Source organism: Entelurus aequoreus, linkage group LG03, assembly GCF_033978785.1.
Source record: "Entelurus aequoreus isolate RoL-2023_Sb linkage group LG03, RoL_Eaeq_v1.1, whole genome shotgun sequence".
NCBI lineage: Eukaryota > Metazoa > Chordata > Actinopteri > Syngnathiformes > Syngnathidae > Entelurus > Entelurus aequoreus.
In genome coordinates this window covers 82,600,619-82,625,618 of record NC_084733.1, presented here as the reverse complement: position 1 = coordinate 82,625,618, position 25,000 = coordinate 82,600,619, and the positions used below count along the sequence as shown (strand labels likewise).

Here is a 25,000-nt window from a genome sequence, read left to right as displayed (position 1 = left end):
CTAAAAGCTGGCATAAGACATTAGTATGCTAAAATTAGCATGCTAATGTAAGAGAAGTTAGCTTACTTCTAAGATGGCAACAAGTATCCACATATATGATTTGAAAGGTATAAACATACAAAAGTAGCTAAAAGCTGGCATAAGACATTAGTATGCTAACATTAGCATGCGAATATAAGAGAAGTTAGCTTACTTCTAAGATGGCAACAAGTATCCACATATATGATTTTAAAGGTATAAACATACAAAAGTAGCTAAAAGCTGGCATAAGACATTAGTATGCTAAAATTAGCATGCTGATGTAAGAGAAGTTAGCTTACTTCTAAGATGGCAACAAGTATCCAAATATATGATTTTAAAGGTATAAACATACAAAAGTAGCTAAAAGCTGGCATAAGACATTAGTATGCTAAAATTAGCATGCTAATGTAAGAGAAGTTAGCTTACTTCTAAGATGGCAACAAGTATCCATATATGATTTTAAAGGTATAAACATACAAAAGTAGCTAAAAGCTGGCATAAGACATTAGTATGCTAAAATTAGCATGCTAATGTAAGAGAAGTTAGCTTACTTCTAAGATGGCAACAAGTATCCAAATATATGATTTTAAAGGTATAAACATACGAAAGTAGCTAAAAGCTGGCATAAGACATTAGTATGCTAACAGTAGCATGCTTAAGTAAGAGAAGTTAGCTTACTTCTAAGATGGCAACAAGTACCCACATATATGATTTTAAAGGTATAAACATACGAAAGTAGCTAAAAGCTGGCATAAGACATTAGTATGCTAACAGTAGCATGCTTAAGTAAGAGAAGTTAGCTTACTTCTAAGATGGCAACAAGTATCCACATATATGATTTGAAAGGTATAAACATACAAAAGTAGCTAAAAGCTGGCATAAGACATTAGTATGCTAACATTAGCATGCGAATATAAGAGAAGTTAGCTTACTTCTAAGATGGCAACAAGTATCCACATATATGATTTTAAAGGTATAAACATACAAAAGTAGCTAAAAGCTGGCATAAGACATTAGTATGCTAAAATTAGCATGCTGATGTAAGAGAAGTTAGCTTACTTCTAAGATGGCAACAAGTATCCAAATATATGATTTTAAAGGTATAAACGTACAAAAGTAGCTAAAAGCTGGCATAAATCATTGGTATGCTAACATTAGCATGCTAATATAAAAGACGTTAGCATACTTCGAAGATGGCGCCAAATATCAAAATTCATGTTTCTTAGGTTTAAACATATAAAATTAGCTAACAATCTAGCATAAAACGTTAGCATACTAATGTAAGAGAAGTTAGCTTACTTCTAAGATGCAACGAGTATAAAAATTCATATTTCTTAGGTTTGAATGTACAAAATTAGCTAAAAAGAGAGCGTAAAACATTAGCATGCTAATATAACAGAAGTTAGCTTACTTCTAAGATGGCAACAAGTATCCACATATATGATTTTAAAGGTATAAACATACAAAAGTAGCTAAAAGCTGGCATATGACATTAGTATGCTAAAATTAGCATGCTAATATAAGAGAAGTTAGCTTACTTCTAAGATGGCAACAAGTATCCACATATATGATTTTAAAGGTATAAACATACAAAAGTAGCTAAAAGCTGGCATAAGACATTAGTATGCTAAAATTAGCATGCTAATGTAAGAGAAATTAGCTTACTTCTAAGATGGCAACAAGTATCCACATATATGATTTGAAAGGTATAAACATACAAAAGTAGCTAAAAGCTAGCATAAGACATTAGTATGCTAACAGTAGCATGCTTAAGTAAGAGAAGTTAGCTTACTTCTAAGATGGCAACAAGTATCCAAATATATGATTTTAAAGGTATAAACATACAAAAGTAGCTAAAAGCTGGCATAAGACATTAGTATGCTAAAATTAGCATGCTGATGTAAGAGAAGTTAGCTTACTTCTAAGATGGCAACAAGTATCCAAATATATGATTTTAAAGGTATAAACGTACAAAAGTAGCTAAAAGCTGGCATAAATCATTGGTATGCTAACATTAGCATGCTAATATAAAAGACGTTAGCATACTTCGAAGATGGCGCCAAATATCAAAATTCATGTTTCTTAGGTTTAAACATATAAAATTAGCTAACAATCTAGCATAAAACGTTAGCATACTAATGTAAGAGAAGTTAGCTTACTTCTAAGATGCAACGAGTATAAAAATTCATATTTCTTAGGTTTGAATGTACAAAATTAGCTAAAAAGATAGCGTAAAACATTAGCATGCTAATATAAGAGAAGTTAGCTTACTTCTAAGATGGCAACAAGTATCCACATATATGATTTTAAAGGTATAAACATACAAAAGTAGCTAAAAGCTGGCATATGACATTAGTATGCTAAAATTAGCATGCTAATATAAGAGAAGTTAGCTTACTTCTAAGATGGCAACAAGTATCCACATATATGATTTTAAAGGTATAAACATACAAAAGTAGCTAAAAGCTGGCATAAGACATTAGTATGCTAAAATTAGCATGCTAATGTAAGAGAAGTTAGCTTACTTCTAAGATGGCAACAAGTATCCAAATATATGATTTTAAAGGTATAAACATACGAAAGTAGCTAAAAGCTGGCATAAGACATTAGTATGCTAACAGTAGCATGCTTAAGTAAGAGAAGTTAGCTTACTTCTAAGATGGCAACAAGTATCCAAATATATGATTTTAAAGGTATAAACATACAAAAGTAGCTAAAAGCTGGCATAAGACATTAATATGCTAAAATTAGCATGCTAATGTAAGAGAAGTTAGCTTACTTCTAAGATGGCAACAAGTATCCAAATATATGATTTTAAAGGTATAAACATACAAAAGTAGCTAAAAGCTGGCATAAGACATTAGTATGCTAACAGTAGCATGCTTAAGTAAGAGAAGTTAGCTTACTTCTAAGATGGCAACAAGTATCCAAATATATGATTTTAAAGGTATAAACATACAAAAGTAGCTAAAAGCTGGCATAAGACATTAATATGCTAAAATTAGCATGCTAATGTAAAAGAAGTTAGCTTACTTCTAAGATGGCAACAAGTACCCACATATATGATTTTAAAGGTATAAACATACGAAAGTAGCTAAAAGCTGGCATAAGACATTAGTATGCTAACAGTAGCATGCTTAAGTAAGAGAAGTTAGCTTACTTCTAAGATGGCAACAAGTATCCAAATATATGATTTTAAAGGTATAAACATACAAAAGTAGCTAAAAGCTGGCATAAGACATTAGTATGCTAACAGTAGCATGCTTAAGTAAGAGAAGTTAGCTGACTTCTAAGATGGCAACAAGTATCCAAATATATGATTTTAAAGGTATAAACATACAAAAGTAGCTAAAAGCTGGCATAAGACATTAATATGCTAAAATTAGCATGCTAATGTAAGAGAAGTTAGCTTACTTCTAAGATGGCAACAAGTATCCAAATATATGATTTTAAAGGTATAAACATACAAAAGTAGTTAAAAGCTGGCATAAGACATTAGTATGCTAACAGTAGCATGCTTAAGTAAGAGAAGTTAGCTGACTTCTAAGATGGCAACAAGTATCCAAATATATGATTTTAAAGGTATAAACATACAAAAGTAGCTAAAAGCTGGCATAATACATTAATATGCTAAAATTAGCATGCTAATGTAAGAGAAGTTAGCTTACTTCTAAGATGGCAACAAGTATCCAAATATATGATTTTAAAGGTATAAACATACAAAAGTAGCTAAAAGCTGGCATAAGACATTAGTATGCTAAAATTAGCATGCTGATGTAAGAGAAGTTAGCTTACTTCTAAGATGGCAACAAGTACCCACATATATGATTTTAAAGGTATAAACATACGAAAGTAGCTAAAAGCTGGCATAAGACATTAGTATGCTAACAGTAGCATGCTTAAGTAAGAGAAGTTAGCTTACTTCTAAGATGGCAACAAGTATCCAAATATATGATTTTAAAGGTATAAACATACAAAAGTAGCTAAAAGCTGGCATAAGACATTAGTATGCTAACATTAGCATGCTAATGTAAGAGATGCCAAGTATCAAAATTCATGTTTTTAAGGTTTAAACCGAACAAAATTAGCTAAAAAGCTAACATAAACTTTGGCATGCCAACGTTAGCATGATGACATAGGACAAGTTTAGCTAAATGAGCTAAAAAGGCACACTTTCAATGGTGCTGTGCAGCAGGTGAATGGGTGCTTGCATAGCAGCAATAATAACAACATCCTGTGATGATGACATGAACGCTGGTCAGACCAGATGACAGAAAACGTCTTCATGATAATCCTCGGCAGCAAGAAAGATGTCACGTTAATCCTGGACATGATCAACATGTGTTGTCCAAAAAATGGACATCAGGGATTAGCGGCGGAACAAGAAGAAGCTGGCGATTAAAAACACGACAAATCACAAAGTAGGCTAACTTGGATATACAGTATGTTTGAACCAAACATTTACATCACTTAATTTATTGTTTACCCTCCAAAATAACTTTGCGCCTAGAACAATCCGGATGGTTCTTTTCCTATTTGTTCCAAAGGACACCAGGTCCACAGTTTCCAAAAACAATTTGAAATGTGGACTCGTCAGACCACAGAACACTTTTGTGTCAGTCCATCTTAGGTGAGCTCGGGCCCAGCGAAGCCGGCGGCGTTTCCGGGTGTTGTTGATAAATGGCTTTGGCTTTGCATAGTAGAGTTTTAACTTGCGCTTACAGATGTAACGACCAACTGTAGTTACTGACAGTGGTTTTCTGAAGTGTTCCTGAGCCCATGTGGCGATATCCTTTACACACTGACGTCGCTTTTTGATGCAGTACCGCCTGAGGGATCCAAGGTCACGGGCTTGCCGCTTACATGCAGTGATTTCTCCAGATTCTCTGAATCTTTTGATGATATTATTGTGAAATTCCTAAATTCCTTGCAATAGCTTGGTTGAGAAATGTTGTTCTTAAACTGTTCGACAATTTGTTGACAAAGTGGTGACCCTCGCCCCGTCCTTGTTTGTGAATGACTGAGCATTTCATGGAAGCTGCTTTTATACCCAATCATGGCACCCACCTGTTCCCAATTAGCCTGTTCACCTGTGGGATGTTCCAAATAAGTGTTTGATGAGCATTCCTCAACTTTCTCAGTCTTTTTTTGCCACTTGTGGATTTGGGGTTTGTATTAGAAGCTTTTAAAATAAAAACGAAATAAACCTAAAATATAAACAAAGTCTGAAAAATGACAACAACCATAAAAACACCTTAAATGTGTAACTGAACATTAATATGTTTGACACACTAAGTTATGAAGTTACACAATTGTATTATCAATATAATTTGTATTCTATTCTTACAGGGGAAAAAAAAACAATTGTAAAAATGTAAGACAAAAGAGCAAAAAAAATCAGTATGTAATGAGAAAAAAATATATATATTTTATAATAATATCCCTATAGTACAGAGCTGACACAATATCGGTTTTTAGCATTTTCTTTAAAAAAAATAAATCAATATGGCCGTCGCATACTTTGACTTTTCAGTATGTGGCCCTATTGTATGATTTGAAATACACAGCCTTTTCAATTTTAGCAGACGTATTGGCTTTTTGCACAAAGCATCGGCCTGAAGTTTACTCGGTATTGGATCGGAAAGAAAAATCACCTGCGGATACAATGTCATGCAGAGGTGTACTTATAACAATGTTATAGACAAAATACACTACTTATAAATTAATTTAAAAAACAGTGTCATGCAGAGGTGTACTTATAACAATGTTATAGACAAATGATACTATTTATAAATGTTAATAAAGATACAATGTTATGCAGAGGTGTACTTATAACAATGTTATAGACAAAATACACTACTTATAAATTAATTAAAAAACAGTGTCATGCAGAGGTCTACTTATAACAATGTTATAGACAAATGATACTATTTATAAATGTTCATAAAGATACAATGTTATGCAGAGGTGTACTTATAACAATGTTATAGACAAAATATACTATTTAATAACGTTAATGAAAAACAGTGTCATGCAGAGGTGTACTTATAACAATGTTATAGACAAAATACACTACTTATAAATTAATACAAAAACTGTCATGCAGAGGTGTACTTATAACAATGTTATAGACAAATGATACTATTTATAAATGTTAATAAAGATACAATGTTATGCAGAGGTGTACTTATAACAATGTTATAGACAAAATACACTACTTATAAATTAATTAAAAAACAGTGTCATGCAAAGGTGTACTTATAACAATGTTATAGACAAATGATACTATTTATAAATGTTCATAAAGATACAATGTTATGCAGAGGTGTACTTATAACAATGTTATAGACAAAATATACTATTTAATAACGTTAATGAAAAACAGTGTCATGCAGAGGTGTACTTATAACAATGTTATAGACAAAATACACTACTTATAAATTAATACAAAAACTGTCATGCAGAGGTCTACTTATAACAATGTTATAGACAAATGATACTATTTATAAATGTTAATAAAGATACAATGTTATGCAGAGGTGTACTTATAACAATGTTATAGACAAAATATACTATTTAATAACGTTAATGAAAAACAGTGTCATGCAGAGGTGTACTTATAACAATAATATAGACATAATATACAATTTATAAATGTTAATAAAGATACAATGTTATGCAGAGGTGTCCTTATAACAATGTTATAGACAAATGGTACTATTTATAAATGTTAATAAAGATACAGTGTCATGCAGAGGTGTACTTATAACAATGTTATAGACAAATGGTACTATTTATAAATGTTAATAAAGATAGTGTCATGCAGAGGTGTACTTATAACAATGTTATAGACAAATGGTACTATTTATAAATGTTAATAAAGATACAGTGTCATGCAGAGGTGTACTTATAACAATGTTATAGACAAAATATACTATTTATAAATGTTAATAAAGATACAATGTCATGCAGAGGTGTACTTATAACAATGTTATAGACAAATGATACTATTTATACATGTTAATAAAGATACAATGTCACGCAGTGGTGTACTTATATCAATGTTATAGACAAATTATACTATTTATAAATGTTAATAAAGATACAATGTTATGCAGAGGTGTACTTATAACAATGTAATAGACATAATATACTATTAAGATACAATGTCATGCAGAGGTGTACTTATACCAATGTTATAGACAAATGATACTATTTATAAATGTTAATAAAGATACAATGTTATGCAGAGGTGTACTTATAACAATGTTATAGACAAAATACACTACTTATAAATTAATAAAAAAAACTGTCATGCAGAGGTGTACTTATAACAATGTTATAGACAAATGATACTATTTATAAATGTTAATAGTGTCATGCAGAGGTGTACTTATAACAATGTTATAGACAAATTATACTATTTATAAATGTTAATAAAGATACAATGTTATGCAGAGGTGTACTTATAACAATGTTATAGACAAAATACACTACTTATAAATTAATTAAAAAAACAGTGTCATGCAGAGGTGTACTTATAACAATGTTATTGACAAATGGTACTATTTATAAATGTTAATAAACTAGTGTCATGCAGAGGTGTACTTATAACAATGTTATAGATAAATTATACTATTTATAAATGTTATGAAATACAATGTTATGCAGAGGTGTACTTATAATGTTATAGACAATTGATACTATTTATAAACGTTAATAAAAAACAGTGTCATGCAGAGGTGTACTTACAACAATGTTATAGACAAATGATACTATTTATACATGTTAATAAAATAGTGTCATGCAGAGGTGTACTTATAACAATGATATAGACATAGTATACAATTTATAAATGTTAATAAAGATACAGTGCCACGCAGAGGTGTACTTATAACAATGTTATAGACAATTTATACTACTTTTAAATGTTAATAAAGATACAATGTTATGCAGATGTGTACTTAGAACAATGTTATAGACAACTGATATTATTTATAAATGTTAATAAAGATACAATGCCATGCGGAGGTGTACTTATAACAATGTTATAGACAAATGGTGCTATTATTGAGAATCACTGAATGCAAGTGAAGTTTAGCTTCATGCTAATTTGCGGTGAAGTGCAGTGAAAAGCTCAAGAAAAAAAAAAAAAGGCCAACAGCAGCGACCAAGTGAGCATAGAGGACTCGCCAACACGACGGCGGGATTAGCGCACTGGGGGGGGGGGGACTCCCGGGACTAGGTCCCTCATGTCGGACATAATCTGCAGGATGTCCTTTTCTACCCCCGGCCTGATTAATCCCGCCAGGAACACGAGCGTGGGCCAGATAACAACCACCAGCAGATGAAAAACAATCATCGCAGACAGGATTGAATCTTACAATTATTTCACCGTCAGCCCAAGGTTTTTTTTTTCCTTTTTTTTTTTCCTCCTACCCAAAGAATAAAACCCGGTGCTTTTTAACTGTGGATAAATGAAGTCAGAGTCTCGTCAAGGTTACTCTTTCAAACGCCGCAAGCTTTGTCTGCGCTTTTAACGAGGAGCACGATATAAAGATATATTAATAATACCTCTCACATCTATGACTCAAGCTAAGTCCTTACTACTTCAAACTGATGGAACATTTCTAATCCTTTCACCGAAACTCACTTTTCAACCGCACTCAAAACACTCAAACCTCGAAATTTGCATGTCAAAATAAAGGAGAGGTCACTGAAAATGACCGTAAAATCCAAACTGTAAGCCGCTACTTTTTTTGCTACGCTTTGAACTGTGCGGCTAATTCATCGTATTGTATTGAAGTTAGCATTGATTAAAAAAAAAGGAAGAGTTAACATACTTCCAAGATGGTGCCAAGTATCAAAAGCCATGATTTTTAAATTTAAACGGTTCAAATGAATACAATTAGCAAAAATACTAGCATAAAACATATCAAGGATTTTTAGGTTTAAACTAATAAAACTTAGATAAAGTGCTGGCATAAAATGTTAGCATGCTAACATAAGAGAAGTTAGCATACTTGTAAGATTGCACCAAGTTTTAAAGGCCATGATTTTTTTGGTTTAAACAAATAAAATTTAGCTGAGATATTTGCATAAAACATTAACACGCTAACATAGGATAAGTTAGCATAATTGTAATATGGCGCCGAGCATCTAAATCCATTATTTTAGGTTCAAATGAATATAATTAGCAAAAATACTAGGATAAAACATTTGCTCGCTAACATTAGCATGATAACGTTAGCGTACATTTACGATGGCACCCAGTAACATACTGTAATCAATGATTTTTAGGTTGCATAAAATTTTAGCATGCTAACGTAAGAGAAATTAGCATTCTTCCAAGATTGCACCAAGTTTCAAAAGCCATGATTTTTAAGTTTAAACTAACACATTTCGCATAGAACATTAACATGTTAGTATATAATAATTTTTCATGTTAGTATTAACACGCTAAGATAGGATAAGTTAGCATGATTTCAATATGGCGGCAAGTATCAAAATCCATGATTTTTAGGTTCAAATTAATACAATTAGCAAAACTTATAGTATAAAATTAGCATGTTAATATTAGTATGCCAACATAGGATAAGTTTAGATATTTCTAATATGTGGCCAAGTATCAAAATACATGATTTTTAGGTTTAAACCAATAAAATTAGTTATAATGTTAGCATAAAACATTAGCATATTAATATTAGTATGCTAACATAGGATAAGTTAACATATTTCTAATATGTCGTCATGTATCAAAAACCATGATTTTAGGCTTAAATCAATAAAATATGTTGAAATGTTAGCATAAAACATTAGCATGTAAATGTTAGGATGTCAACATAGGATAAGTTAGCATATTTCCAATATGTCGCCATGTATCAAAATACATGTTTAGGTTTAAACCAATAAAATGAGATAAAATGTTAGCGTAAAACATTAGCATGCTAATATTAGTATGCCAACATAGGCTAATTTGTCGCCATGTATCAAAAGCCATGATTTTAGGCTTAAACCAATAAAATATGTTGAAATGTTAGCATAAAACATTAGCATATTAATATTAGTAGGCCAACATAGGATGAGTTAACATATTTCTAATTTGTAGCCAAGTATCAAAATACATGATTTTAAGTTTAAACCAATAAAATGAGATACAATTTTAGCATAAAACATTAGCATGCTAATATTAGTATGCCAACATAGGCTAAGTTAGCATATTTCTAATATGTCGCCATGTATCAAAAACCATGATTTTAGGCTTAAACCAATAAAATATGTTGAAATGTTAGCATAGAACATTAGCATGTTAATAACAGTACACTACCATAGGCTAAGTTAGCATATTTCTAATATGTCGGCAAGTATCAAAATACATGATTTTTAGGTTTAAACCAATAAAATTAGATAAAATGTTAATATAAAACATTAGCATGTTAATATCAGTACGCTACCATAGAATAAGTTAACATATTTCTAATAAGTCGCCATGTATCAAAAGCAATAAAATTAGCTAAAATGTTAGCATGAATTGTTGGCATGCTAAATAAGTAACATTATACAAAATACTAAAGAATTCGTTTCTAAACTCATGTTTTTTGGTTGCCTTGGACGAGTTTTCCAACCAATAAGATGCAAGAGAAAGATTAGTTAGCCACGAATGTAAACAAAGTACATTATAATAAAGTAACAACTAAATAATATACAACATTTGCCAACAATGCACGGACACATGAGCCAGCTGAGCTCTCCTGTTGTGGGTGTGTGCCGCCCTCTAGTGGCCACTGCATGTAGCTCACCTCCAGTACACCAGGATGCCGATGAGGACCACCAGGCCGAGGCCAGTGAGGGTGGAGATGACGGCCAGGGGAACCGCGGCCTTCCTCTCGCCCTCCCTGATGGATGCCACTCGAGACTCGTGGCTGCTGTTGCTGACGTCTGCATGACACGCGCGCACACACACACACACACACACACACACACACACACACACACACACACATTGCTATTGTGATACAAGTGCAACCAAGGTGTGTGTGTAGATTTAATGCTAATGAGCGCTATTGTGTACTTGATTCCCTTTTGACAAGCGTGCACTTGTCCAATGTAATAGATGTCACATATCACACACACATGGAGGACACAAACATTAGCATAGCTATGTGACCCTCGTGCTAACATTACATTTTAACATCCTGCTAAGTTAGCAACATTAGCATAGCCAAGTGAGCTACATGCTAACATGACGTGTTTACATCACCCTGGGTTAGCTGCACTGGCATAGCTATGTGAGCTACATGCGAACGTGATTTTTTTTAACATCCCGCTCAGTTAGCCACTAGCGTAGCTATGTGAGCTACATGCTAACATGACATTTGAACATCATGCTAGGTTAAGAAGTAGCATAGCTCTATTGGCTACATGCTAACATGACATTTTAACATCACACGAGGTCAGCAACATTAGCATAGCTGTGTGAGCAACATGCTAACGTGAAATTTTAACATCATGCCAGGTTAAGAACACTACCTCAGCGAGTTGAGCTACAGGCTAACATGATATTTTAACATCATACTTAGTTAGGAACACTAGCTTAGCTAGGTGAACTACATGCTAACATGATATTTTAACATCATACTAGGTCAGAAACACTAGCATAGCTATATGAGCTAAATGCTAACATGAAATTTTAACATTATGCCAGATTAACAACACTATCTCAGCCAGGTGAGCATCATGTCAGGTTAGGAACACTAGCTTAGCTAGGTGAACTACATGCTAACATGACATTTTAACATCATACTAGGTCAGCAACACTAGCATAGCTATACGAGCTAAATGCTAACATGATATTTTAACATATGCCAGATTAAGAACACTATCTCAGCCAGGTGAGCTTCCTGCTAACATTACATGATAGCATCATGTCAGGTTAGGAACACTAGCTTAGCTAGGTGAGCTACATGCTAACGTGACATTTTAACAAACCGCTAGGTTTGCAACACCAGCGTAGCTGTGTGAACTACATGCTAACATGACATTTTAACATCTTACTAGGTCAGCAACACTAACATAGCTATATGAGCTAAATGCTAACATGAAATTTTAACATTATGCCAGATTAAGAACACTATCTCAGCCAGGTGAGCTTCCTGCTAACATTACATGTCAGGTTAGGAACACTAGCATAGCTAGGTGAGCTACATGCTAACGTGACATTTTAACAAACCGCTAGGTTTGCAACACTAGCGTAGCTGTGTGAACTACATGCTAACATGACATTTTAACATCTTACTAGGTCAGCAACACTAACATAGCTATATGAGCTAAATGCTAACATGAAATTTTAACATTATGCCAGATTAAGAACACTATCTCAACCAGGTGAGCTTCCTGCTAACATTACATGTCAGGTTAGGAACACTAGCATAGCTAGGTGAGCTACATGCTAACGTGACATTTTAACAAACCGCTAGGTTTGCAACACTGGCGTAGCTGTGTGAACTACAACCAGTTCAAACCCCGGCCGGGTCATACCAAAGACTATAAAAATGGGACCCATTACCTCCCTGCTTGGCACTCAGCATCAAGGGTTGGAATTGGGGGTTAAATCACCAAAAATGATTCCCGGGCGCGGCTACGCTGCTGCCCACTGCTCCCCTCACCTCCCAGGGGGTGATCAAGGGGATGGGTCAAATGCAGAGGACAAATTTCACCACACCTAGTGTGTGTGTGACAATCATTGGTACTTTAACTTTAACTTCAAAATGACATTTTAACATCGTACTAGGTTAGCAACGTTAGCATAGCTATGTAAGCCACACGCTAAAATGACATTTTAACATCACGCTACGTTCGCCACTCTAGCATAGCTATGTGAGCTACATGCTAACTTGACATTTTAACATCACAATAAGTTAGCAACGTTGGCATAGCTATGTGAGCTACATGCTAACATGACATTTTTACATCATGCAGGGTTAGCAACACTAGCATAGCAATATGAGCTATATGCTAACATGACATTTTAACAAACCACTAAGTTAGCAAACCTAGCAAAGCTGTGTGAACTATATGCTAATTTTGGCATTTTAGCAACACAGTAAGTTAGCCACACTAGCATAGCTATGTAAGCTACATGCTAAAATGACATTTTAACACCGCGCCAGGTTAGCCACACTAGCAGAGCTATGTGAGCTAGATGCTAACATGACATTTTAACATCCTGCTAGGTTAAATGATTCAACCTTCAACCCCCATGCCTGTAACTGACATAACTTTCATAAACAATCTCTGGTTAGAACATGTCAGTGGAAGTGCAATGACGGTGCACAAATGCATGCTGGGATACACGCCTGTTCTGTACGACGTTAGTGAAAGTGAGGCGGTGAGTCGGTGAACGTGTGGAAGGAACAGAAATTATTAAATGCTACGAATCGGTTTCGTTTGACTTTCTCGCATCTCGTCATGAAGTCACACTTTGCAGGCGTGACTCAGCGATTCCTTCCCTGACGGCGTGTTACCTGCGACTGGCTCCTCCTCTTTCTCCGACTCGCGTCCCGTGCGCTCGGAGATGCTGAAGTCCGAGGAGGTCTCGTTGTCGTAAAGACTCTCGCCGTGGCCCGAGCCGCTCTCCTCGTCTCCGCCCAGCGACCAGGGCGGAGTGGGGGTCGGCGGCGGCGGAGTCGAGGTCGGTGGCGGAGTCGAGGTCGGCGGCGGAGTCGAGGTCGGCGGTGGAGTCGAGGTCGGCGCTGGAACGCTTGGCGTCACGACCTGGCCTGCTCGCTCTGATCCAGTGGCGTTGCCGCTGCCGCTCTCGCTATCGAAATAGAACGCAGAGGACCGGTCTTCCAGATCCTCTGGGGTCTGTCCGGATTGCGAGCTGCCGGATGAAGGAGCGGTGTTAGTGGCGTCGGTGGAGGAAGCGGTGTTAGTGGCGTCGGTGGAATGAGGGCGCGTGCTCTCCCCCGAGCCCGAGAACTGGACCCTGTCCCACTCCTGATCCGTGCCGTCCTGCCGGTCAGGGGAGAGCGCTGAACCCGAGACACCGCTACTGGTGTCCAGTGGCCATTCAGGGGTGGCAACTGCAGGGACGGAGGTTGTGGGGGAGGAAGGGAGGACGGAGGTCTCATCAGACAGTGAGAACGAGGACTCAGGTGTTGTGGCTGCAACAGAAAGAGGCGGGGCACTGTGAATGGCGTCCAGGAGGTGCGAGTGCGGCGTCGGAGACGAGGAAGAAGTGAGCAGAGGACGATCTGAGGAGCGACCAGCAGAACCCACCGCAGAAAGGGAACTCACGAGGTCGCCACCACCGACACCAGAGGCAGGGGGCGGGCCCACGCTAGCGTAAGAGGATGGCAGGATGAGGTGAGGCGTGGCGTGTGGCCAGGACGAGGACACCGACGGTCCCAGCGAGCAGCCGCACAAGGTGTCCACGTCACTTGCCAAGGACAAGCCGTCACCGCTGACCTCAGGGAGAAAGGACTCCAGCAAGCTTCCTGTGGCATCCCTGAACAGCTCCACCTCATTAGAAAATGACTGCTTTAGACCCGGTGTAGCGCCGGAAAGCGGGAGGTCGCTAGCAAGAAGAACCGAAGGGTGCAGGGTGGGGCTGAGGGACAGGGTCACGCCCCATTCCGACAGCTCCACCCCGTAAGAAGGCTCCGGCGCCATTTGGATGTGAGGGGTATGGCTAAACACTGAGGGCTCGCCCGAAGAGAAAGACACCAAATCATCAAAGGTGGCGCTATAGAGGGAGGGGTCAGAAGGTGCGGGGACAGGGAGCGGGGGTGCGGGGTCAGAAGCTGGGTCATTACTAGGCAGCGGTGCGGTAGCGGCATGCTGGGGGTCCGAGGCAGAGGCGGGAAACAGCGAGGAGGAGGAGGAAGGGGGAAGGTCATGCAGGCAGGCGGAGGGGGCAGGGCCAGGATCCGTGACGTCGTACAGCGGGAAGGAGGAGGGGCCAACAGAGAGGCGCTCACCGTTAGAGAGCGTTGCCACGGTCTGCGAGAGAACACCGTTCCGCCACATGGAAGTCTTTGTGGGTGTGGTAAGAGGCACACCTGGGGTCGCCGAGGAAGACGGAGCTCTCTGGACCCCCAGGACGTCTTCCAGTCCGTTTGAGAGCGTTGCCACGGTCTGCGAGAGAACACCGTTCCGCCACATGGATGTCTCTGTGGGTGTGGCACGAGACACACCCGGGGTCGACGAGGAAGACGGCGCTCTCTGGACTCCCAAGACGTCTTCCAGTCCGTTCGAGAGCGTTGTCACGGTCTGCGAGAGAACACTGTTCTGCCGCATGGATGTCTCTGTGGGTGTGGCGCGAGACACACCCGGGGTCGACGAGGAAGACGGCGCTCTCTGGACTCCCAAGACGTCTTCCAGTCCGTTCGAGAGCGTTGTCACGGTCTGCGAGAGAACACCGTTCTGCCGCATGGATGTCTCTGTGGGTGTGGTGCGGGACACACCCGGGGTCGACGAGGAAGACGGCGCTCTCTGGACCCCCATGACGTCTTCCAGTCCGCTTGCCTCGGTGGTCCAATCGTCCCTTTCGGGCGTTGCCGGACCTTCATCTGTCCCGAAATGGACGGACGATGCCGTGCCGCTCACGTTAAAGACGGTGCCGTTTGAGGGCGCACCTTGACCGCCTAAAGTCGTTACTGTGCTCATGGTCATACTAACGCCGCCGAGGGTGTCGCTGGCCTTTGCGTGCAAAAGAGTGGCAGAAGTAAGCACCGGCTTGGTTGTGATGTCAAAAGAAGGGGTGGAGTCTTTGGACCCTTGGACCTGTGGTGATGTGGCGGTCTCTGGTGGCACGATGGAGGTACTGCGTTCACTGGTCCGACCAGAACTAAGGGATGTGGCTGACACAACAGACCCTGATGTGGTGGCTATGGCGACAGGTTGGAGGAGGCGAGGTAATGTGGAGGTCCTTGGGGGCTTTGTCGGAATCCACGGCGGGTCTTCCGTTTTTACGGCGTCATCCCAGGAGAGGTGCGGTTGGTAGATGTCCTGGGGACGAGTCAAGGTGTTACAAGCGTGATACTCGATCCAAGATTTAACATCAAAGCCGTCTTACCTCGTCCTCAAACTCATTGGAAGGTGGGAGGAGACTATTTGCTGCAAGACAGGTAAAACACAAATCAGTCAGGATAAACCCCACCCAACGTGAGGACGGAATGAACAAAGACAGGGTTCCAACATTTTGGAGAGTTGAGAGGAACACCAGACTAGAAGTGACAGCGGGAGAAGGAAAGCTTAGACATTTCAAAATAAAAGACCAACACATGCCATCATGCAAACTAAAATATTTTGCTCTGAGTCAGGGGTGTCACAAGCGTGGCCCAGCACATTGTTGAATAATATTAGCATGCTAGCTTTTTTGCTAATTTTGCAAATTTGCTTGATGAATGATACTAGCTTTTTTTTAATTTTTACTTAATTTTGTAGGTAAACACCTCAGTCATATTTTGCTACTTAATGCATGCTTGCATTTTATACACATTTTTTAGTAATATATTTTGGTACTTGACATGTTAGTTAACATTTTAGCATGCTAACATTAGCACGCTAGCATTTTCAGCTAATTTAGCAGGTATAGATCTCAGTGTCATATTTTGGTGTTTCACTAATGCTGACTGTAAGCATTTTATTGTTGACATGCTAGCTTTTTTCTGTTGCTAATTTTGCAAGTGTAATCCTCAGCGTTCAAATATTTTGTTACTTGATGAATGATACCTGTTAGCATGTGAACATTAACATGCTAGCTGTTTTTTATTTTTAGCTTATTTCGTAGGTAAACACCTCAGTCGTATTTTGCTACTTAATGCATGCTAACTATAGCATGCTTGCATTTTTGACACATTTTTTAGTAATATATTTTGGTATTTGACATGTTAGTTAACATTGTAGCATGCTAGCATTAGCACGCTAGCATTTTCAGCTAATTTAGCAGATATAGATCTCAGTGTCATATTTTGGTGTTTCACTAATGCTGACTGTAAGCATTTTATTGTTAGCATGCTAGCTTTTTTCTGTTGCTAATTTTGCAAGTGTAATCCTCAGCGTTCAAATATTTTGTTACTTGATGACTGATACCTGTTAGCATGTGAACATTAACATGCTAGCTGTTTTTTAAGGTAAACACCTCAGTCATATTTTGCTACTTAATGCATGCCAACTTTAGCAAGCTTGCATTTTTGACACATTTTTCAGTAGTATATTTCGGTACATTTTAGCCTGCTAGCCTTAGCACGCTAGCATTTTTAGCTAATTTAGCAGGTATAGACCTCAGTGTCGTATAATTTTGTGTTTCACTAATGCTAAATATAAGTATTTTATTGTTAGCATAATACTGCTAAAATGCTACCTTTTTTCTTGATTTTGCACATATACACCTCAGCGTCAGGTATTCTGTTACTTGATGAATGATATCTGTTAGCATGGAAACATCAACATGCTAGCTGTTTTGGTTTTTTTTAGCTAATTTTGTAGGGAAACACCTCAGTCATATTTTGCTACTTGAGGCATGCTAACATGCTTGCATTTTTGACAAATTTTTTTAGTAATATTTTTCGGTACTTGACACACATTTTAGCATGCTTGCATTTTTGACAAATTTTTCAGTCGTATATTTCGGTACATTTTAGCCCGCTAGCCTCAGCATGCTAGCATTTTTAGCTAATTTAGCATGTATAGACCTCAGTGTCGTATAATTTCGTGTTTCACTAATGCTACATATAAGCATGTTATTGTTAGCATGTTAGCATAATACTGCTGGAATGCTACCTTTTTTCTTAATTTTTCACGTACACACCTCAGCGTCAGGTATTTTGTTACTTGAGGAATGACATCTGTTAGCATGTAAACATTAACATGCAAGCTGTTTATTTTTTGTAGCTAATTTTGTAGGTAAACACCTCAGTCATATTTTGCTACTTGAGGCATGCTAACATGCTTGCATTTTTGCCAAATTTTTCAGTAATATTTTTCGGTACTTGACACGTTAACATTTTAGCATGCTTGCATTTTGGACAAATTTTTCAGTAGTATATTTCGGTACATTTTAGCCTGCTAGCCTTAGCACGCTAGCATTTTTAGCTAATTTAGCAGGTATAGACCTCACTGTCGTATAATTTCATGTTTCACTAATGCTAAATATAAGCATTTTATTGTTAGCATGTTAGCATAATACTGCTAGCATGCTACCTTTTTTCTTAAATTTACACCTCAGCGTCAGGTATTCTGTTACTTGATGAATGATATCTGTTAGCATGTAAACATCAACATGCTAGCTGTTTTTTTTTTTTTTTAAGCTAATTTTGTAGGTAAACACCTCAGTCATATTTTGCTACTTGAGGCATGCTAACATGCTTGCAGTTTTGACAAATTTTTCAGTAATATTTTTCGGTACTTGACACGTTAACATTTTAGCATGCTTGCATTTTCGACCAATTTTTCAGTAGTATATTTCGCTACATTTTAGCCTGCTAGCCGTAGCACGCTAGCATTTTTAGCTAATTTAGCAGGTATAGACCTCAGTGTGGTATAATTTCCTGTTTCACTAATGCTACATATAAGCATGTTATTGTTAGCATGTTAGCATAATACTTCTAGCATGCTACCTTTTTTCTTAATTTTGCACCTCAGCGTCAGGTATTTTGTTACTTGATGAATGATATCTGTTAGCATGTAAAAATTAACATGCTAGCTGGTTTTTTTTTTAGCTAATTTTGTAGGTAAACACCTCAGTCATATTTGGCTACTTGAGGCATGCTTGCATTTTTGACAAAATTTTCGGTAATATTTTTCGGTACTTGACACATTAACATTTTAGCATGCTTGCATTTTTGACACATTTTTCAGTAGTATATTTCGCTACATTTTAGCCTGCTAGCCTTAGCACGCTAGCATTTTTAGCTAATTTAGCAGGTATAGACCTCAGTGTCGTATAATTTCGTGTTTCACTAATGCTACATATAAGCATGTTATTGTTAGCATGTTAGCATAATACTGCTAGCATGCTACCTTTTTTCTTAATTTTGCACCTCAGCGTCAGGTATTTTGTTACTTGATGAATGATATCTGTTAGCATGTAAACATTAACATGCTAGCCGTTTTGGTTTTTTTAGCTAATTCTGTAGGTAAACACCTCAGTCATATTTTGCTACTTGAGGCATGCTAACGTGCTTGCATTTTGGACAAATTTTTCAATACTTGACACATTAGTTAACATTTTAGCATGCTAGCATTAGCACGCTAGCCTTTTTAAGCTTATTTAGCCAGTTTAGACCTCGGTGTCATATAATTTTGTGTTTCACTAATGCTAACTGTCAGCATTTTATTGTTAGCATGTTAGCATGCTAGCTTTTTTAGCTCGTTTTGCTAGTTTTTTGTTACCTGGCGCTATCTGGCGTGCGTGCTAACTGTCAGTTCCGTCAGTTACGAGTCTTCTACAGAAATTGCATTGTCTAATTCTTTAAAAGAAAACATATTGAACATGTTTTGAAGGTGAAAACCCCCAAAATGGCCCCCGCATCCTCTAGTTTTGTCGGTCTTTGGCCCTCAGTGGAAAAAGCTTGAGCACCCCTGCTCTGATAAGTCTTGTCTTCCCCCTCCGAGGATTTTGAACTCCGCCCATCTGCCACTAAGGAGGCGTAAAACAAAAAGGAGTGTGCGGTCTTACCTGTCACAAGGAGACCAGTTCAAACCGGTGTGAAGCATGAAGTGAGATTTTACAGGTTTATTATGAAAGTGAAACTAAATGTCAATGTCTCTAAATAAATCCATCCAAGTTGTGTGTGTCATACGCTTTATTGGTCTGTCAATCAGTGGCTGTTACATACTGTAGCTTTAATGTTCCCTCTGGGTGTTCGGCATGCAGGTGGAATAAAAAATAACGTTTTGTGAAGATGAAAAAAACCGTCTTACGGTCACGCCACAACAAAGACGGCGACACAAGAAGTGAGGTGGTGAGCCGCACAACGAGCATCTCAAAATGAAGAACTACTAACCAAGACAGAAAAAAAGAGGAGAGAAGCAGAAACAAGAGACGCAGGAAGGTGGCGAGGCGTGACGGCGATGACTAAAAGGTTTACATACATTCTTACACGGGACATAATATTCTACACGCCTCATGTTGCTAAGCTAAGAAAAGCTAAGCTAAGGTCGTCCTCGGGTAACGGCCGCTCTTACCGGGGTCGTCGACGGCCATAGCGACCGTGAGGATGTTGCTCGCGCGTCCGCGGAGGCCGTTGGCGCACACCGCCACCACCTGGACCGCGTAGGTGGAGTTGGCGGTTACGTCGTCCAGTATCGCCCCCTGGTGGGAGGGAAAGACGAGGGCGTCAACGGTAGCACCATAACATGACCAATTACAAATAACATGACCAACAATGACCTATATATATATATATATATATATATATATATATATATATATATATATATATATATATATATATATATATATACATATATATATATATATATATATATGACCCATAACCTACCTAATAACAATGACCCATAACATGACCAATCACTATCACCAATTACAAATAACATGACCAACAATGACCATGACCCATAACATACCTAATAACATGACCAATAACCATGACATTAATCATAACATGACCAACAACCATAACATAACTAATAATAACAATATGACCAATAACCATAACATGAATCATAACATGACCAATAACCATAACATGAACCATAATAACATGACCAACAACCATAACATGAATCATAATAACATGACCAATAACATAACATGAATCATAACATGACCAATAACCATAACACGAACCCTAATAACATGACCCATAACTATAACATTAATCATAACATGACCAATAACCAAAACATGACCAATCATAACATGACCAATAACCATACAATGAACCATATTAACATGACCAATAACCATACCATGAATCATAATAACATGACCAATAACCATAACATGAACCATAATAACATGACCAATAACATAACATGAATCATAACATGAACCATAATCATAACATGACCAATAACCATAACATGAATCATAATAACATGACCCATAACTATAACATTAATCATAACATGACCCACAACTATAACATTAATCATAACATGACCAATAATCAAAACATGACCAATCATAACATGACCAATAACCATACCATGAACCATAATAACATGACTAATAACCATACCATGAACCATAATAACATGACCAATAACATAACATGAACCATAATAACATGACTAATAACCATACCATGAACCATAATAACATGACCAATAACATAACATGAATCATAACATGAACCATAATCATAACATGACCAATAACCAAAACGTGACCAATCATAACATGACCAATAACCATACCATGAACCATAAAAACATGACAAATAACCATACCATGAACCATAATAAAATGACCAATAACATAACATGCATCATAACATGACCAATCATAACATGACCAATAACCATACCATGAACCATAATAACATGACCAATAACCATACCATGAATCATAATAACATGACCAATAACCATACCATGAACCATAATAACATGACCAATAACATAACATGAATCATAACATGAACCATAATCATAACATGAGCAATAACCATAACATGAATCATGACATGACCAATAACCATAATATGAATCATAATAACATGACCAATATCCATACCATGAACCATAATAAAATGACCAATAACATAACATGAATCATAACATGAACCATAATCATAACATGACCAATAACCAAAACATGACCAATCATAACATGACCAATAACCATACCATTAACCATAATAAAATGACCAATAACATAACATGAACCATAATCATAACATGACCAATAACCAAAACATGACCAATCATAACATGACCAATAACCATACCATGAACCATAATAACATGACCAATAACATAACATGAATCATAACATGAACCATAATCATAACATAACCAATCATAACATGACCAATAACCATACCATGAACCATAATAACATGACCAATAACCATACCATGAATCATAATAACATGACCAATAACCATACCATGAACCATAATAACATGACCAATAACATAACATGAATCATAACATGAACCATAATCATAACATGACCAATCATAACATGACCAATAACCATACCATGAACCATAATAACATGACCAATAACCATACCATGAATCATAATAACATGACCAATAACCATACCATGAACCATAATAACATGACCAATAACATAACATGAATCATAACATGAACCATAATCATAACATGACCAATAACCATAACATGAACCATAATAAAATGACCAATAACATAACATGAATCATAACATGAACCATAATCATAACATGACCAATAACCAAAACATGACCAATCATAACATGACCAATAACCATACCATGAACCATAATAAAATGACCAATAACATAACATGAACCATAATCATAACATGACCAATAACCAAAACATGACCAATCATAACATGACCAATAACCATACCATGAACCATAATAACATGACCAATAACATAACATGAATCATAACATGAACCATAATCATAACATAACCAATCATAACATGACCAATAACCATACCATGAACCATAATAACATGACCAATAACCATACCATGAATCATAATAACATGACCAATAACCATACCATGAACCATAATAACATGACCAATAACATAACATGAATCATAACATGAACCATAATCACAACATGACCAATAACCATACCATGAACCATAAAAACATGACCAATAACCATACCATGAATCATAATAACATGACCAATAACCATACCATGAACCATAATAACATGACCAATAACATAACATGAATCATAACATGAACCATAATAATAACATGACCAATCATAACATGACCAATAACCATACCATGAACCATAATAACATGACCAATAACCATACCATGAATCATAATAACATGACCAATAACCATACCATGAACCATAATAACATGACCAATAACATAACATGAATCATAACATGAACCATGAATCATGACATGACCAATAACCATAACATGAACCATAATAACATGACCAATAACCATACCATGAACCATAATAACATGACCAATAACATAACATGAATCATAACATGAACCATGAATCATGACATGACCAATAACCATAACATGAACCATAATAACATGACCAATAACCATAACATGAACCATAATAACATGACCAATAACATAACATGAATCATAACATGAACCATAATCATAACATGACCAATAACCATAACATGAATGATGACATGACCAATAACCATAACATGAACCATAATAACATGACCAATAACCATAACATGACCAATAACCATAACATGAATCATAACATGACCAATAACATAACATGAATCATAACATGACCAATAACCATAACATGAATCATGACATGACCAATAACATAACATGAATCATAACATGACCAATAACCATAACATGACCAATAACCATAACATGACCAATAACATAACATGACCAATAACCATAACATGACCAATAACCATAACATGAATCATGACATGACCAATAACCATAACATGAACCATAATAACATGACCAATAACCATAACATGACCAATAACCATAACATGAATCATAACATGACCAATAACATAACATGAATCATAACATGACCAATAACCATAACATGAATCATGACATGACCAATAACATAACATGAATCATAACATGACCAATAACCATACCATGAACCATAATAACATGACCAATAACCATACCATGAATCATAATAACATGACCAATAACCATACCATGAACCATAATAACATGACCAATAACATAACATGAATCATAACATGAACCATGAATCATGACATGACCAATAACCATAACATGAACCATAATAACATGACCAATAACCATAACATGAACCATAATAACATGACCAATAAGATAACATGAATCATAACATGAACCATAATCACAACATGACCAATAACCATAACATGAATGATGACATGACCAATAACCATAACATGAACCATAATAACATGACCAATAACCATAACATGACCAATAACCATAACATGACCAATAACCATAACATGAATCATAACATGACCAATAACATAACATGAATCATAACATGACCAATAACCATAACATGAATCATGACATGACCAATAACATAACATGAATCATAACATGACCAATAACCATAACATGACCAATAACCATAACATGAATCATGACATGACCAATAACATAACATGAATCATAACATGACCAATAACCATACCATGAATCATGACATGACCAATAACCATAACATGAATCATGACATGACCAATAATAATCAAGTGTTTTCAGTGGAAGTAAAAATGATGTTAAATGTTGACTTACACATTTCATTGTAATGTAATTCATATTCAAAGTGTCAATATTCCCTATAAAATGTGTTTAATGTTCATATTTTGGATGTTCATTATTTCTTATGAAAAATACTAAAGATTACTTTTTTGTCTGAAGGATTTAAACGTATGACTGACAGAAAGCGCTAACCAATAACAACTAATCAATTCTTCTTTACCACGTCCTGGTCTCCGTCGGTCAGGTACTCCGAGGGGGCGTCTCCCACCGCGTCGGCCATCTTGTAGCTGACCGAGTATTTGTCGATGGCGCCGTCATACACGGCCCGCGGGCGCTCCCAAGTTACCAGCAGACTGCTGAGGTTGTAGACCATGGCCTGGATGTTCTCCGGCTCCGAGCTGCACACTAACAACACGTGTGAAGGGAAGAGGAGCACTTTAAAACTGGCAGCGCTCCAAAAATATGAAACTTTTATAACCCACTGACGGATCTGAGATGGATCTAGACTTACTCGTTTCAAGTACAAACAACATATTTTCACATATGACTTATTTTGAACAGTTTTTGGAT

General features: G+C 36.8%; 1 protein-coding gene across 3 annotated transcripts in view; it reads right to left on the bottom strand.

Moving 5' to 3' along the window:
* LOC133646965 (receptor-type tyrosine-protein phosphatase zeta-like) overlaps nucleotides 1–25,000 on the bottom strand; it is a 146,266-nt gene that overhangs the window by 42,600 nt on the left and 78,666 nt on the right. For 2 of the 3 annotated variants that reach the window (XM_062042946.1, XM_062042947.1), the window contains exons 9-14: nucleotides 24,651–24,835; nucleotides 20,215–20,341; nucleotides 16,100–16,140; nucleotides 15,003–16,032; nucleotides 13,545–14,186; nucleotides 10,821–10,959 (exon numbers count right to left, since the gene is read on the bottom strand). In XM_062042946.1, coding sequence (XP_061898930.1) covers nucleotides 10,821–10,959; nucleotides 13,545–14,186; nucleotides 15,003–16,032; nucleotides 16,100–16,140; nucleotides 20,215–20,341; nucleotides 24,651–24,835 — 2,164 coding nt within the window. The remainder of the gene's footprint in view (nucleotides 1–10,820; nucleotides 10,960–13,544; nucleotides 14,187–15,002; nucleotides 16,033–16,099; nucleotides 16,141–20,214; nucleotides 20,342–24,650; nucleotides 24,836–25,000) is intronic. The other variant, XM_062042948.1, reaches the window with a different exon arrangement.